At 44.3% G+C, this 18,052-nt stretch overlaps 1 protein-coding gene across 2 annotated transcripts in view; it reads left to right on the top strand.

Moving 5' to 3' along the window:
• Kiaa0319l (KIAA0319 like) overlaps window positions 1-18,052 on the top strand; it is a 92,304-nt gene that overhangs the window by 32,479 nt on the left and 41,773 nt on the right. For both annotated transcript variants that reach the window (XM_032897757.1, XM_032897749.1), the window contains exon 3: window positions 1,952-2,487. In XM_032897757.1, the coding sequence (XP_032753648.1) occupies window positions 1,952-2,487 (536 nt within the window). The remainder of the gene's footprint in view (window positions 1-1,951; window positions 2,488-18,052) is intronic.

Raw genomic sequence — 18,052 nt, 5'->3', positions numbered from 1 at the left:
ATGGCTTGCTGGCTTGTTCTGGGCATGTCCAGTCTCTGCCTTCTGCAGCACATCTTGAGTTCTTAGGATCCAAAATCTGGTCCTCCCTTTGTGTGGTCCATGCTTAACTACCTAGCCATTTCCCAACTCTCAAATATATTTTCTATGTTATAATTTCAGGGGCAGGACTCAGGTGATGAAAGAGAGCACCCTTTTGTGAGTCAACAGGAAGTTTAAAGAGGTGTTCTCAGTTGGGCATTGTAGTGCATGACTACAAGCAACCCTGGCACTTCAGAGGAGGAGGCAGGAGGATCAGGAACTCAAGGTTATCCTTGGCTACACTGTAAATCTGAGGAAGAACAGCCTGGTGCACAGTGAGTTCAGAGCCACCCTGAACCCCTCAGTGAGACTGTACCTCCAAGTTAAGATTAAAAGTGGATGAAGAGATAGCCCAGTGGTAGGGTACTTACACACATCTGAGGCCCTGTTGCTCTCCAGTACTCAGGGGTGGGTTGGAGGGAGGATCTGGCCAGTTGTATGTCAGGCTAGGATCTGGTGGGGGGTGCTGGCTAGTTTTATGTCAACTTGACACATTCTAGAGGAGGGAAGCCTAATGGAGAAAGTTCATCTTAAGACTGGGCTGGTTCAGGAAGCCAATAGGACATTTTCTTAATGAATAATCATGGGGGGAGGCCTCAGGCTATTATCGATGGAGATACTCCTGGGCTGGCAGTCCTGGGATCGGGAAGAAAGCAGGACTCAGCTCCTGCCTCCAGGTCCCTGTGTGCTTGAGTTCCTGCCCTGCCTGCTTTGGTAGTGAACCCTTTCCGCCCCAGGTTGCTCTTTGTCAGAGTGTTCCATCCCAATAGAAACCCTAAGACAGACTTAAAACAACTTCCATTTAGAGGGGGTCTTGTCAGAGGTAATGATGAAGATCAATTGCACACCTGAAGTAGTTCAACTGAGAATCTGGGATCGGGTTATTTTCTAGATTACCTGTGGTAGGACACCATTGCATGTCTCCTTGTACTTATATGGTATGGGATGGGTTGTCTGAAATTCAGAAAATCCAGTTAGGATAATTTCTCTCTTGATTACAAGTTTTGGTAATTTTCACATGACTTTGGCTGATGACACAATATGCAAAATCATGTGAGTGGCAAACGACTCGTGAGAAAATACCGTACCTGTCACTTGCATGCGGTTGGGAGCACTCAGTTTGTGTTACTGTTAGTTCCGTGAGAAGATGTTGCAGCTTGTTCATCCTCCTATACTTCTGGTCTCTTAGTCCACTGTCTCTGATGTACACCTTGGAAGCAAGTAAGGTCAGGTTTGGGACTCTGTTCCCCATAGTCCATGCACTTCCATTAGAAAAGTCCTTAAGTTTTATCTTATATTTTGTTTTATTAGTTGGTACCCCCTTCCATGAATGTGAAGCAGTTCTCTTATGAGCTAATATCCTGAAAATGAAATGCATTCTGTCCCTTTGTTCTACTTGATACTGTTTTCTTATCCTCTTAAAAACCTGTCTTCAGCCAAGCACGGCAGTTCACACTTTAATCACAGCACTCTGGAGGCAGATCTGTGAGTTCAAGGCCAGCCTGGTGTACATGGTGAGTTCTAGACCAGCCAGGGCATGTAGTGAGATTTTTGTCTCAATAAAACAGAAGAACAAGGGCTGGAGAGATGGCTCAGTGGTAAGAGCACTGACTGCTCTTTCAGAGGTCCTGAGTTCAATTCCCAGCAACCACAGGGTGGCTCACAACCATCTGTAATGGGATCTGATGCCCTCTGCTGGTGTGTCTGAAGACAGCTACAGTGTACTCATATAAATAAAATAAATACATCTTTAAAAAAACAGAAGAACAAATCTGTCTTCAGTACCGCCTCAGGTGTTGGTGGTGCTCGCTCTTTGTGGAGCAGTAGCCCCTGTCTGGGCCCTTCCTACAGTGTCTCTGGTCTTTGTTTTCAGATGCTAATGAGAGCAGATGCCATCAGGGGAAGACACTTTATGGAGCTGGCTTGAAAACCGAGGGAGAAAATCACCTCTGGCTTCTTCCGGGAAGCCTGTCTTTCCAAGTCTGCTGGGCTGCCTGCTGCCAGGACCCTGCCTGTCATGCGCTGTGGTGGCTGGAAGGGATGTGCCTTCAGGCCGACTGCAGCAAGCCCCAGAGTTGCCAGCCTTTTAGGACAGACTCTTCCCATTCCGTGCTGATCGTTTTCCAAAAATCTCAAACTGCAAAGGATTTGGGTCTTCTGCCTGAAGATGGTGAACCACATCTGAGGCGAGGCTGGGGCAGGACGTCGTGGAGGAGGCAGAGCCTCCCCGGGGTTCCCCTCACCCTTTCCATACCCTCCAGTGACCACCAGCGCTTACTCAGGGAGCGTCAGAAGAGAGATCATCCCAGTGATCATCCCAGTGCGGTGCCTACACGTGTAGTGATACAGCAGGCGAAGGCGAATCGCTCCGAGGAAGCAAGTGCTGCGAGTCCCAGGGCCTCTGCCGAGGTAAGCAGGTTCCCAGGGAGCAGAACTTAAATCTATTCCTCCACAGCCATGCACGAGCAATTGAGCTGGTGCCTGTGGCCGGTGCTCACACGCCGCCGCCGGTGTGTGTGTGTGTGTGTGTGTGTGTGTGTGTGTGTGTGTGTGTGTGTGTGTGTGTGTGTGTGTGTGTGTGTGTGTGTGTGTGTGTGTGTGTGAAGCTGCCTGGTGTTCCTTCACAGGTCCCGGGAATGTTCATTTTATACAGGTCTGACAACTGTTTTCCTTAGAGCAGAAAACTGCTCATTATCTGTTCTAAGCTAGTTCTTGGCTACAGGTAAGTGCTGCTGCGTGGGTGTGAGCCTCTACCAATGGTTTTGCAGTGTTTTCTGCCAGATTGCAAAACAGTCATTGGTGTAGCTGCAGTCAAGTTTTCCTCCTCCGTCTCCTGCCTATAAACACATTCCTTTTGAGTTGGTTTCTGTTCCAGCCTGAATGAACCACCCTGGTCCTGGCGACCAAGATCTGACCGCCTGGGCCGGGATGCAGGAAGCCTGTCAGCCAAGAGGCGTCCTGGGGTTGGGGGGATTTTCAGAAGCCTTATGCTGAGGGGCATGCCACCAATAGACTTTATCTGCTTATTGTGTTTCTTCCTGGTTGATCTTCCTGCGCAATCATTAAAAGGAGTGACTCATTCTGTGCTCCGTCTGCCTTGTTACTGTGACTTATTTTTGTATTTGTTTTGTCCTAGTTGTCTCTGTCAAGTCCAAACCAGAGTGGGGAGGTTACTACTTGCCAGGCACTGTGTGTGCTAATCCCTGTACTATGTCATTTTGTTTATTTTTCATGGTAATATTTCCAGGTAGGTATTATTGGGTTTGTTTTATTAGTGAGGAAACCAAGGCCCAAAAGAGGTTAAGCAGCTTCCTGAGACGAGGCAGCTACTGAGCACTGGGTCTGGGATTGGCGTCCAGGTTTACTAGTTAGGAAAAACTTTGACTGAAGCTTTAGAGAACACCATTCTTGATCTAATATGCCCACAACCATTTATGGAAACCCACCATCAATGCGAGGTACTTCTCTAAGCACTGGAAGTGTGAAAGCAGCAAGGCATGGTTGTGTCCTCAGGGGATACTGACACAAGAAGCCAAGTCTTCCCAATGGTGTGTGATTTTGCATTTACAGACCCTAGCACTGTGCATGTTACACACATGCTCTACTACTGAGCAGTCTAAGTCCTTAAGGAGTTTAAGCAGGGGATGACGGCAGCTTTCCCTCATCCAAAGGCCTTCAGTCAACCCTTGAAAATAGTATTGGTTCTCTGTATGACCTGCTGCATAGCATTCTTTTTTTTTAATAGACTTGTTTATTTGTATGAGTTTTGTCTTACATGTATGTGTATACACACATCTGTGCCTGGTGCCTACAGAGGTCAGAATGGGGCACTAGATCTCCTGGAATGGGAATTCTGGGCAGTCGTGTGTGTGCTGGGAATCGAACCCTGGTTCTCAACTGCTGAGCCAGCTCTCTAGTTCCTGCCATTTATTCTTTTTTGGTGTGTGTATGTGTGTGTGTGTGTGTGTGTGTGTGTGTGTGTGTGTGTGTGTGTAGCCTGGCTGTCCTGAAACTAGCTCTGTAGACCAGAGAGTGTCCTTGAACGCACAGATATCCACCCACTTCAGCCTCCCGAATGCTGGGACCAAAGATGTGGCCGCCACCACCCAGCTGCACCCAGCTGCCATTTTATTCCTAATGTATATGTTGTAGTAGCTACCTCGGTTTAGGATTCTTTTCTTATTAACTTATTTTCCTTTTTTTAAAATTTTTTTTTTCCTGGAGCTGAAGACCGAACCCAGGGCCTTACGCTTGCTAGGCAAGCATTCTACCACCGAGCTAAGTCCCCAACCCCTTTTTAATTTTTTTTAAAGATTTATTTATTTATTATATGAGTACATTGAGCTGTCTTCAGAAGAGGGCATCGGATCCCATTACAGATGATTGTGAGCCAACATGTGGGATTTGAACTCAGGACCTCTTAGAAGAGCAGTCAGTGCTCTTAACCGCTGAGCCATCTCTCCAGCCCATTCTTTTCTTATTAAATTGAGGACTTACACATTCTCACCTAGAAGGGGAAGCACTTCGCCTTTTTTTTTTTTTTTTTCCATATCAGGAATTCTAATATTACTATTCTTTTGTTTTGGGGCATTTCATATATTAAGTAAACTATGTGTTACTTCAGTATAAGCCCGCAATATGGGAGAGTTGATCCAATACCTACCTCCTTGTGTAGCTGTTGGGAAGTATATGCAGTGTGGATACACTGGAAAAGAGTTAATGTCCCAGTTCAGATGAGACGAGATGGTGAGAGCCTTTCCTGATGCTTATCCTAAGGGTGATGTTTCTTAAAACTTACAAATTTCAGTTCTGGGATTTATCACTTTTTAACTTCTTACTAGCTCTTTGAGGATTTCATTTGATTTATTTTGATCATATTTACCCTCCTACACTTTTCTACTCACCCAATTGTTTGTGTGTGTGTGTGTGTGTGTGTGTGTGTGTGTGTGTGTGTGTTTGTTTGTTTATTTACATCCCAACTGCAGCTCCCACCACCCTCCATCTACTCCTCCTCTTCAGAAAAGGGCAGGCCTCCCATGGTTACCAACCAGCCAAAGGGATATCAAGTTGCAGCAAGACTAGGCAGTCCTATTAAAGCTGGATGAGGCAACCAAGTAAGAGGAAAGGGTCCCAAAAACAGGTAACAGAGTCAGAGACATTTCCTGCTTCCGCTGTTATGAGTCCCACAAGAAGACCAAGTTACACAACTGTGACATATGCGCAGAGGGCCTATGTCAGGCCCATACAGGCTCCCTAGTTGGTGGTTCAGTCTCTGCGAGCCCCTACAAATTGTGCTTAGTTGATTCTGTGGGCTTTCTTGTAGTGTCCTTGACCCCTCCCTGTCTGTGGGTCTCTGCATCTGTGTCCATCAGTTGCTGGCTGAAGCCTCTCTGATGACATTTGGCACTGCTCTATGGGCAAAGCAGAATGTCACTAGGAATTGTCTCATTTACTTTTTTTTCTTGTCAGTTTTATTTGGTTCTGTCCTAGGTCTCTAAGCTATCCACCCTCTGGGTCTTGCTCTTCAGGAAGTGTCAGATATAGGCTTCCTCTCATGGCAAGAATCTCAGGCTGGACCAGACAATGGTTGGCCACTTCCATAATTTCTGTGCTCCTTTTAACCCCGTACTTCTTGTATGCAGGACAAATTGTACGTTAAAGACTTTGTAGCTGGAATTCTTCCACTGGATGTCTTGCCGGGTTACAGGAGATGGCCAGTTCAGGCTCTGTATCCCCCTTTGCTAGGAGTCGTAGTTAGAGCCACCCTCACAGATTCCTAAGGACGTTTGTTTGTTTGTTTGTTTGTTTGTTTTGCCCTGGGTTTCTAGATTGTCTCAGAGATGACCCTCAGTTCCAGTTGTCTCTCCTGGTATTCACTCACTCTGTCCTCCCTTCCCCAACTGCCCCCAGTCCACCATGATATTTGTCCCACCCCTCCATCCAGACTCCTCTCCCAGTCCACCCACAATGTCTATTTTATTTCCCCGTCACAGTGAGAGTCACATGTTCTCCCTTGACCCTCCTTGTTACTTAACTTCTCTGGGTCTGTGGATTGTAGATTGGCCATCCTTTACTTTATGGCACTTACCCACGTATAAGTGAGAACACACCATGTTTGCCTTTCTGGGTCTGGGTCACCTCAGGATGATGTTTTTCTAGATCTATCCATTTGCCTGCAGATTTTATGATGTTGCTTTTTTCAAACAGATCTTGCCTCAAGTTTATTTGTAAAAACAGCATAGGACACTGGTCGTCTGCAAATAGTGGCAGGAACCTTTTCTATGGGGCCTTCACAGGGGCCTGGGCATCTTTGGGAGCCTGAGCTGGAGCTGAAGCCTGGGCCTTAGCTGCAGCTTTGGCCTCTGCCTTGGTTTGAACCTTGGGTTTTGGTTGGCAGAGCCTCTGACCCTTGGCCATGTAGCTTCCCAAGCTTGGGGTGAGTGATGAAAGCCAGACGGATGAGTTTGCACCTGGGGCCCTTTGGCATCTTGGGCTTGATGGCCTGAAGCTTTGCTTGATGGCCTCTTCAAGTGCACTCATTGCCTTTGCGTTGTTAGTCTGTATCTTCCGCAGGCCATTCTTCTTGTGCTTCTTGGCACAGCGCATGTTCCTCAGGAACTTGGGGTCAAACTTCTTAAGAGATTCATATCTTTGTGACTGGGGTTTCTTGATGCCATTCCTGTGCCATTTGCGGGACTGGTTGTGTGTGCTGTGGTTCTTGGACTTGGCCATGTCTTGGACTTGGTCCACAGTGCCTGGGACCAGAAGAGAAAGAGCTCATGATATCATTTAAAAAAAAAAAAAAACAAAAAAAAACTTGTAATACTTACTCCATTGTATGACCTCAAAAAAAAAATTTTTTTTTGGTGATGGTCCTTCTGTTTCTATTTTGTGGGATAATTTGAAGAATATTGGTATTAGTTCTATGAAAGTCTGGTAGAATTCTGTGCTAAAATCATCTGGGCCTGGGTTTTCTTTGGCTGGGAAACAGTTAATAATTGCTTCTATTTCCTTAGGGTTTATAGGTCTGTATAGGTTGTTTATCTGATCTTGGTTTAACTTTGGTAAGTGGCATCTAATGAGAAACTTGCCCATTTCTTTTAGATTTTCCAATTTTGTATAGGACAGGTTTTTGAAGTATGACCTAATGATTCTTTGGATTTTCTCAGTGTCTGTTGTTATGTCCCCTTTTCTTTTCTGATTTTGTGAATTTGGATGTTCTCTCTCTCTCTGCCTTATTGTTAGCTAGCTTGGATAAGGGTTTGTGTTATTGATTTTCTCAAAGAAGCAACTTTTTGTTTCTTTGATTCTTTGCATTGTTCCCTTTGTTTCTAATTGATTGATGTTAGCCCTGAGTTTGATTATTTTCTGTCATCTACTTCTCTTGGGTGTGTTTATTTATTTATTTTTTTGTTCTAGAGCTTTTGGGTATTCTGTGGTTAGTATGAGGTCTCTCTAATTTCTTAATGGAGGCATTTAGTGCTATGAATTTTCCCTTTAGCACTGCTTTCATGTGTCCCATAAATTTGGGTATGTTGTTTGTTCATTTTCAGTGAATTCTAGGAAGGCTTTAATTTCTTTCTTTATTTCTTCCTTGACCCAGGAGTCGTTCAGTAGAGAGTCATTCAGTTTCCAAGAGTTTGTAGGCTTTTGTTGTTTCTGTTGTTGTTGAAGTCCAGCTTTAATCTATGGTGGTCTGATAAGATACAGGGACATATTTCAATTTTCTTATGTCTGTTGAAACTTGCTTTGTGATAGAGTATATGGTTGTTTTGGAGAAGGTTCTGTGAGGTGCTGAGAATAAAGTGTATTCTTTTGTGTTTGGATTCTGTAGATGTCTGTTAAGTCCATTTGATTCATAGCATCTGTTTCATTATTTTTGTTTAGTTTCTGTCCGGATGACCTGTCAATTGGTAAGAGTGGGGTGTTGAAGTCTCCCACTATTAATGTTTGGGTTCTGTGTGTGATTTAAGCTTTAGTAGTTGTTGTTGTTGTTGTTTTACAAGAGTAGGTGCCCTTGCATTTGGGGCATACATGTTCAGAATTGAGATGTAATCTTGGTGGATTTTTCCTTTGAGTCTGGTGTCCTTAGCCATCTCTTTTAGTTAATTTTGGTAGGAAGTCTATTTTACTATATATTAGAATGGCTACACCAGCTTGCTTCTTGGGTCCATTTGCTTGGAAAGTCTTTTTCTAACCATTTATTCTGAGGTAATGTCTATCTTTATTGCTGAGATTGCAAGGGTCCAAAAATCAATGAAGGAAGACCCCAGATTCAGATAGTATGCAAAAACAAAAAATGTTTATTCTGCTGAAACAACCAGCATGCGGTGGGGGGGAGGGGTGGTCAACCGTTCTTTGAAATGGCCCACACCAGACAAAGGCAAGAAGGCTTTGTAGGGAACCAGAGGAATTCTCTAGAAGGATGAGGTAGTCTAAGATCTCATTGATGGGTGCTGGGGGGGTCACAGGGGGTCAGAGCTCTGTATTCCTATGTCATGAACATTTAACCATAGGATAGGGCTGCCTAGTTCAGATGCTCCATTCCGAGATAGCTCCCCATTTTTGTGACTGTCCCCAGGCTATTCTTTGGGAGGGGGTTTTATGACCTTGTTCTGGATTCTGTGGTTTGCCCCTGGAACTGGTGCCTTACTGCCTTTATTTTTGAAATCAGGTCTGGTCCTTAAATGGAGACAAATGGGGTTTATGTTGTTTCAAGGTGTGCTTCTTGTATGCAGCAGAACAATGGATCCTGTTTTCACATCCATTCTGTTAGCCTGTGTCCTTTTACTGAGGAATTGAGTCTATTGCTGTTAAGAGAGATTAATGGCCAATGATTGTTATTTCCTATTATTTTAATGTTGTTGTTGTTGTTGTTGTTGGTGGTGGTGGTGGTGGTGGTGGTGTGTGTGTGTGTGTGTGTGTGTGTGTGTGTGTGTGTGTGTGTGTGTGTGTGTGTGCACATGCCCTGGCCTGTGGGGGGTTCAGGGGAGACCTGGGAGGGGGCAAAGAATGGAAGACAGGAGGCGAGAGGAGAGCAAGACTGTGTTCTGATCCAGCTCTCGAACTTCAATTAAAAACCAGCAGCTTATAGAGACAAGCAGGCAGGAAAGTCACCCAGGACCCAGGACCCAGGACCAATTTCACTACCGTCACCACCCTCCCTATAACCCTAAAAGGTAAATTGCAGGTATAGACCGATAAGAACAGCGGAGGCGGAAGCTGTAAAAGTGATAAGGATGGACAACTGGCCAGGTGTCCCAGAGGATGTAAGAGGGCTTGACATTCCTGAAACATTCCTGAGACAGGGTGTGTAAGCAGGCTTGGATCCCGGCATGTGTGGGTACACACACACATACACACCACACACACACACACACACACACACACACACACACACACACACACTTACTTCACACTTCTCTTCTTTTGGTTTTGCTGAGAAATTATTTCCTGTGCTTTCTTGGTGAATTTTCTAGTGTCTTCTGTAGGGCTGGATCTGTGGATAGATATTGTTTAAGTTTGGTTTTGACTTGGAATATTTTGGTTTTTTCCATCTATGGTGATTGAAAGTTTTGCTGGACATAGTAGTCTGGGCTGACATTTGTAGTTTCTTAGAGTCTCCAAAACCTCTGTCCAGGCCCTTCTGGCTTTAGAGTCTCTGTTGGGAAGTTAGGTGTAATTCGCATAGGTCTGCCTTTATATGTCACTTGGCCTGTTTCCAGAAGACACTATTTCCTTACAATTATCCACTACATCTGGCTCTTAATTTCTTTCTTTCCCCTTTTCTCTGAGCTTTTAGAGAATAGGGTGTAGTATATATGTTTCATTTAAGGTTGAACATTCTACAGTTTCTTATTCTCTGCATCTAGTTGTGGGTTTCAGTGTTAGTCATCATCTCCTGCACATAGAAGCTTCTCTGATGTGGATGGGAAATGCAGTGACCTATGGGTATAGTGTAAATCATTAGGACTCAGTTTAATGCTGCGTCCTGTAGCAGAAAAATACCAGTTGGTTCTCCTCTAGAGTCTATGACCTGCCTTCCTACTGGTTCTTGACTAACAATGGTGCCAGATGGGTTTCATCTTATGGATTTTTTCTTTCTTATTTATTAATTTATTTATTTAGGATTGCAGTGACCAGAGGTTACTTAAACCATGGAAAGTGAAACCACAGATAAGAAGGACAGCTCTAGTCAGGTGTCACTGTGCAATGACTAAATTGGAACAGGACAAAATATATAGAGCTCAGTAAATGGGCTCTTCACGCTAGAGAGGTGCTTTACTTTCAAAGTAAGTAAAGGGTACAGAAAAGAAGAGAAACAAGAATTCCCTTAGACTTTGACTTTAGCATCTATCAGCGTCACTTGAAGCCTGTATTCAAAACAGATCACTTGGCCCCAACTCCAGAATCGTCGAGTCCACAGGTTTAGAGTGGAGCCTTAGAATTTGATTTTCTAAGTTCCCAGAGATCACTAGTGCTCTGGTCCAGGGACCGTACTTTAGAGGTGCCGCCTTATAGAATGGTAGGAATGGGGAGTAGTATAGAACACAGGGCATTGGATTAGCATAAGAGGATCCATCCTCCATTGTGATATGAAGGAAGGAGTTCAAGGGTATCTAAAGTGGGTCTTTATAGGTTTGCTAAAAGGAATTCTTAAGTCATTTCTTGGTTCTTGTGAAGTGTGGTAGATTATGGAAAATGGAAGCAGGATGGGGACAGGTGGATAATAGGCAGGAAGATTAAGGGCTGGGGAGAGTGGTAAGGGCTGAAATAGCTTTTGTGACAGAAGATGGTAAACTGGGTAAGGAAATAGGAATCCTGGGTAGCCTTGAAGCTGGAAACCGTGAGCATACAACTGTGCTCATCTCTCTAGTTATGTGAGTCTTCTCCGTAGCTCCCAGCAACCCTGCCAGGAGAAGGCTGGTGGCTTGACTCATCCAAGTTAGGAAATTTGCTAGGTGGTTTGTGCAGAGGGAAATTGGGGCATGGAAATTAAGGTTTTCAAGGGAGTGGATGACAGAAACTAAAGAAGATTTGAAAGGAGGCAAAGACAGGAGGGGCTGACAGTTAAATGGAGAAGCTTGTCATTTAGAGGTTACCATGGTCAACATAGATATCGAGGGAGCAGGGTGACTATGGGAAGGTCAGGAGGCCGTATGCAGAGAGGAGGATTTGGGGTTGTAGTTCTGATAGTAAGAGGATATGAAGTATGGCTGTGGAAGACATTGCTGAAGTAGAATGGAGAGGTTTATTGGTGACAAGGAGCTTAAAGAGCTCAGGAAGCCTGGGAAGAACTGTTAGTGAGTTGTCCTTGTGGGAGATGTCTTTTTTTTTCCGGAGCTGAGGACCGAACCCAGGGCCTTGCGGTTGCTAGGCAAGCGCTCTACCACTGAGCTAAATCCCCAACCCCGAGCGGAGACGTCTTAACAGCTAATTGAATAAGTCTAAGCAGTACTGCTAGTCTCCCTGTTAGAGAGAAAAAACAAAGACACCTAGGTAGTCTGTGACCTGAGCAGTGTGAGTCCACCCAGAGTCTCTTCTTGGAACCCTCTTCCTCCTTAGGCAGGACTTGGGAAGAGAAGGGAATTTGGAAGCCAGATGTCAACATCACGTAGAGAGGATGAGTTCGCTGTGATGGGATGGAAATGAGGCTGTCCAGCACATTGGTTGGGATGTGTGCTTACAGGGATGTGTGTTGGCTGGAGACCTTTTTCTCCTTGTTTACCCGTGGCAGTGGCACACAGTTTGCTGTTACTGAACAGGATTTCCAGGGCTGTGGAGGAGGACTACTGCACATGAGCTTGGAGGTAGGAATAGGTCTTTGCTGCAGGTGGTGCTACACAGAGACATTGCAGAGTGTTATTGCCGGAGAGCTGCAGTCTTCAGAGCATGAAACTGTGAGACCCTCCATGCTGTTCTTAGGGGCTTGATGCTTACCTCAGGCCTTGGAAAGCTCTGGGAGTTGGTAAATTGTGCATTCCAAGTATTTAACCAGCAGTTGTCTTTGAGAAGACAACTTGGGAGTCCAAACTTCTGTTTAATCAATAGGGAAGAGTAGAAGAGTATATCTGCACTACAGTTCTTGTCCTAGTCAGCGAGGACTGGCCAGCACCACTGGTTTCTAGTTTATTGTGTTCTCTGAGGTAGGTCAAGTAACTTTGCATCCAAAGTTGGGAGAAACTGTAGCCTGCATTGCTCTGGTCTTTTCTGAAATGTCTGCAGCACTGTTCAGTCCCTGGCTTGTCAGGGTGAATTGCTCATTCTTTTAGATACACAGATCATGATCCCCAGAGCAGGCACTGGGAACCGTTTGCATTTGAAGTGGGGAGAGCCATTATTCCCTTTCCTCCACTTAAAAGAGGGAAAAGTGGGGTTGGGGATTTAGCTCAGTGGTAGAGCGCTGCCTAGGAAGCGCAAGGCCCTGGGTTTGGTCCCCAGCTCCGAAAAAAAGAACCAAAAAAAAAAAAAAAAAAATCTCAAAATAATAATAAAAAAAAAAAAAAAGAGGGAAAAGTTAGTCTTGTTTGGCTTGAGCACTATACTTTTTGTGTCAAGAGCCTTTGAATTGTTGCAGAAGGGACAAGGAGGCTGGTTAATTGGGTCCTGGAACAGGCGCTGTACTTGTGGTTTAGCCCCAGGCAATTAGCTGCTCCAGTCCTGCCTTGGAAGGAGGCCAGGAAGGAAGGTGCACACACGACCCTTTGGCTTTAGGAAGGCTCTGGAGTTCTCTTTACCATGAGCATTCCCTTTGCAACCATTGGTTGCAGCTTCCACAGCCTTTCATCTGCTCAGCTGTCTGCTGCTTGCTTTTCCTGATAACTCCTGACTCTTTGTAAAGCCTGAACTTACCTCTTATCAGAAGATAAGGCTGGGGTGTGGGCAGTGAGGAGGAGACTTACATAACAGCCAAGGACAGCATCTCTAGCGATTCTCCAGTGATTCAGGTGTTCTTTTGTTGTTTGTCATGCCCCGCCCCAGCTCTCTATGCTTTTCTGCTTCCTTGCTTCTGGTCTGTATTTTTAAATTTTCTCTAAACCCTTTCTGCTTGTGAAATTATTGCCAAGAGTTCATTTATTCTTCTGGTTATTACTCTGACAAATTTGGAATCCCTTGGGGCCTAGCTTTTTTTCAAATTCTAATTCTTAGTTACCTAACAGACAAGCTAACAGTCTTTGCCATTTTTTTCTTTTATAGCCCTAGGTCTGCTTCTAGGCATCTGCCTTGGATAGTTTGTGTGGGTCTCTCACTCCTTCTGATTTAGACTCCTATACTTAACATGTATACCACTAAGCCTCTCCTCTCTCCATTTTAATTGTACACAAATGGCTTATTACATCATGAGAAAAATTGGGCAGCCTGTTCCCTTATTTTGTGGCATGAGAGAAGTCCCTGCAGCCAGCTTCCTTTCTCAGAGCCTTAATTTCTGAACTACAGCGCCTTCCATTTCCCCTTATCTCAGAACTGCCCAGTTCCCCACGTACGGTCCGAAGTGCATCTTTAATATTTGCTTTACTCTATGCAGCCAGTGAAACTGTTAGCCTCATTGTCTTAGTCCGTCTGGACTGTCATAACACTACACTACCAGCAGGGTGACTTATGAACAACAGTGTCCTCTTCCTCACAGTTCCTGAGGGCGGGGTACTTAAAGACACAGAGATGTAGTGAGGAGCCTGTCCCTTGTAGGCACTTGCTCCCCTCACATGCTGGGAGGGATAAACAGGCTCCATCACCCTGTGTTATAAGGGTGGCCCTCATCCCCCAACAGCCCTGTGTCCTCAATATCATCTCCTTGAGGGGTTAAGATTTCAGTACAGTTTGGAGTGTGCACAGACATTCATTCCATAGAACTTCTGAATACAATTTGTTCAGACTGGGGTCCTTCTAAAATAACATCTGCCATCCTACCTTCTCTCACCCCTGCCCACAATTTCAGTATTGTTTCATAGCTTTTTGAAGTAAAATACTTTGTTTCAAGTTTCCTTCTTTCATTTCCTTAAAAATAAGCACACAAATAAATGATAAGCTGTTTCTTTAAAACTAAAATTCTAACTTTAAAAAGCTTCCAGTTTCTACTTCTGGGAAGCTAATCTTGAGCGATGATTCCTAAAGAAAGAGCTCTGTGCATAATGATAGGATGCTGTTTATTTTGTATTAATTCGTTCTCTCTCTCTAGATAGTGTCTTGCTATGTAACCCTGTCTGGAATTCACTATGAGCCATGCTGGCTTCTAATTTACATTAATCCTCTAGCCTCTGCCTCCCAAATGTTGGTATTACAGATAGAAGCCACCTTGCCCAGTGACATTTTCATGCATATATCTTTCCTTCTCAGTATGTAGCTCATAGTTCAAGCTTAGTAGCTCATAGCTCCAGTCTTCCCTGGATCTAAACTCACCACCACCTGCCTTCCTCTGCCTCAATAGAGGTGTGCCCAAATATACTTTGTTCTTATTGGACTCCTCCCCCTACCCCCAACCCCTCTTACCTCCTGCTGGTTCCCTCCTGCCTTCCTGATACAGATAATCCCCACTGTTTCCTTCTTTTCTCTCTCCTCTCTCTTCCCTTCCTGCTTTTCTTGTTTTCTTTCTTACATAACACCCGTGCTGGCCTTGAATGATGTAGCTGAGGATGACCTTGAATTTATAATCCTCTTGCATCTATCTTGGTTGGTTCTGAGATCACAGATGTGTACCCCTGCACCCACTTTATATGGTGCTGGGGATTAAACCCAGGGCCTCATTGGTGCTAATCAAGCACTCTAGAGACTGACTTATATCCCCAGCACTTCACCAAGCCCCTTTATCTAAGGGACTGAGAACTTGGACAGTAACCATGCTGGAGAGGACAGAGAAGATCAAGGGCAGCAGGGGATTCTCTATGATGTAATTGGGAGTAAGGAAAGCCACCAGAGGTAAAAACTGCTCTTCCAGAGGTCCTGATTTCAGTTCCTAGCAACCACACAGTGGCTCACAACCATCTGTAATGGGATCTGATGCCTCCTTCTGGGGGCAGATGTACATGCAGCACAGTCTCATGCCTCATGCCTGCTCTGTAGCAGGGATGACCTTGAACTCCTGAGTCTCCTTTCTCTGCCTCCCTTTGGTTCTTTATTTGGTTTTACCGTCAGTGTAATGCAGGCCTCTTACAGTTAGTGCCGGATTTTCCTCTTCAGCTTTTTGGAAGTTTGTATGGGAATCTTCCTTGTTTATTCCCTAAGTGTACGCTGCCCAGTAAAGCTGTGCTTTTTACACTAGGCAGTCACTGTACACCAGCTACAGCTTAGGTTCCCCTCTCTTCTTGGGTGGCCTCTGCAGTTGTGAGTTTCACCCTAAAGTATTTTGGATGAAGCTGTTCATGTTGCTTCTTTGTTCCCATTCTAACATCACTAAGCCAGTAGCTCCTCTTAAGGTTGATAATTTCTATTTCACTTCTGGTTTCACTTGCTTTCATGTTTGATCTCATGCATTTCTCTCTTTTTGTTTTCTATTTTATCAATTTCTACTTTTATTTGTTTGTTTGTTTTGTTTTTTGAGATAGAGTTTATCTGTGTAGATCTGCCTGCCTCTGCCTCCTGAGTGCTGGGATTAAAGATGTGTGTACCACCACCTGGCTGGTTTCCACTGTAATTTTCATTATTGTACTTCTTCCACTCAATACATTTACTTTTTATTTTTATTTTTTTTAAGATTTAATGTAAGGTCACTAATTTGCGACTCTTTAATTTTCCCTCCGTGTCTCTACCTCCCCCTCTCCTCCTTCCCCTCCTTTTTTGAAACAGGATCTTTGTATATAGTCCAGACTGGCCTCAAGCTCCCAGCCTCACTCCTGAGTGAGCCCAGTGCTGGCAGAGTTCTAATGGTTTGTGGTATTGTATAATGATTACCATAAAGTATATAGTATACATCCTTGTTAAATGCTGTTTTTATTATCGAAGTATTTTCACTGTGTAAATCCTTGCATCTCTACTTTCAGCACTTTAAAAAGACATCTATTTTTATGAAGTGTCTGGGTGTGTGCACATGAGTGCAGGTATCCGAGGGTGTTGGGAGGGCAGAGGCATCAAATCCCCTAGAGCTGGAGCTGTGACCGTTGCAAGCCACCTGACGTGGGTGCTGGGAATTGAACTCCACTCCACTGCAAGAGCAGTGTGCGCTCTTAAGCGCGGTAATGTCTTCATTTTTAATTTGTTTCTAGAATCTTAAGCTCTGTATTCCTGAGTATGTGTGTGTGTCTTATTTCTCTGGCTGCTTAGATGAAATTCTCCTTCGCACCATTTTAAGCAGTTCAGTAGCTATTCGTGGGTAGTTTCATGCTGGGGCCTGTTGCACATCTCAGTTCTGGGTCAGCTGTGGGCTTGCTGCTTCCTTTAGACTGGAACGTAGTAGACCACGTCTCCTCAGATGTCCGTAGCTCTCCTTCCAAACACATGTAGCAACCTGGGGTTGTCAGTCACTGAAGCTCTGTTCATTTCTTTCTGGTCTTTTCTCTTCTTTGTCTCAGTTAAATACTTTCTAATAAATTTCTTCACATTTCCTCTGCATTTTCCAAACCTGCTCTTAAATCACCATAGGGAAAAGCCAGGCATGGTGGAACAGACCCATATTCTCAGCACTTGGGAAGTGGAGACAAGAGGATAAAAGTTCAAGGTAATCCTTTGTTACATCATGAGTTCAAGGCCAGCCTGGGCTACAAAAGACTTTATCTCAAAAACAACAACACAAGCAAAAATTGCCATGGTGTAATTTTTCATCTTAGACATTGTAGTAGTCATTTTCAGAAGCTTCCTCCTGCATCTGTACTAAATATAGCAGTAGTTTCCCCCTGTATAAACTATATTGTCTTATCATATATGCGTACTTGTGATAAAGTTGAATTCATAAGTTAGGCACCTGAATCCTTGAGCTAATCAGATTATGAGGAATAAAAATTTATGGTAGGTCATAGGTTCAGAAGTTAGTCTATAGCTGGTGACTTTGCTCTTGTGTCTGTAGGGTAGTTTGTCATGTGTGAGTGTACAGCAGAGGAGAGGCCCAACTTCCGGCAGCTCCTCCCCCTTAACTTCCTCTGACTAGGCCTTACTTCCTACTTCTTGAAGATTCTATTGGTAAACCAAACCTTCAATCCTTGGATCTTTGGAGAACATGTCAGACCCAAAGTATAGCGGAGGCTAACATAAATAACTGATACTGGAATAAAAGAATTAATGTATTTAATAAAACAAGGGTTACTTGAACATATGCACTGTGTTACAATGACAGATGAGCTGATGACCAAGAGAGCAAATGCTATGTGGATACACTGCAAAGGGGTGATTCCGGTTCCAGGGGGCACAGACTCAGATCATGTGGGATTTTATCATGCTACAAAGAATAATGTGTAACTGTGTTGTTTAGTTCTGGAAATTTCTATTTAATATTCTCAGACTGCACTGATCTCTAGTAACTGAAACCACAGCCAGCCAAATTATGGTTTAGAAGGAATGATTGTATGTTTACCTTCTCCTACAGTTTCTTGGATGTGTATGACATATAATGATTATGTGTTTTGTGGTGCTTGGAGATCACTCCTATGGCCCGTGCACCGGAAGCAACTGCTGTGCCTCTAACTCTTTTGGTCCCTTTGAGACAGGGTCCTTTACATAGACAGACTATTACATAGACCTAGTGGTTCTCCGTCTCCCATGGTCCTCCTGTGTCAGCCTTCCAAGTGCTGAGATTAAAGGTGTACATCACCATGTTTAGCTCTTTCCTTTCCTCTCCTCTCCTCTCCTTTCTCCTTTCCTCTCCTCTCCTCTCCTCTCCTCTCCTCTCCTCTCCTCTCCTCTCCTTTCCTTTCCTTTCCCATTAAAGGCCCAGTGATAGGGTTGGGAATCCAGTGCCTCTCACATGCTAGATTAGCTCTGTACCCTGAATGATACTGGCAGCCTGGGTCACTTTTTTTTTTTTTCTTTTTTTCAGAGCTGGGGACCAAAC

Source organism: Rattus rattus, chromosome 1 (genome assembly GCF_011064425.1).
Source record: "Rattus rattus isolate New Zealand chromosome 1, Rrattus_CSIRO_v1, whole genome shotgun sequence".
NCBI lineage: Eukaryota > Metazoa > Chordata > Mammalia > Rodentia > Muridae > Rattus > Rattus rattus.
The sequence above is the reverse complement of the archived record's forward strand: the minus strand, read 5'-3'. Positions and strand labels throughout refer to the sequence as shown.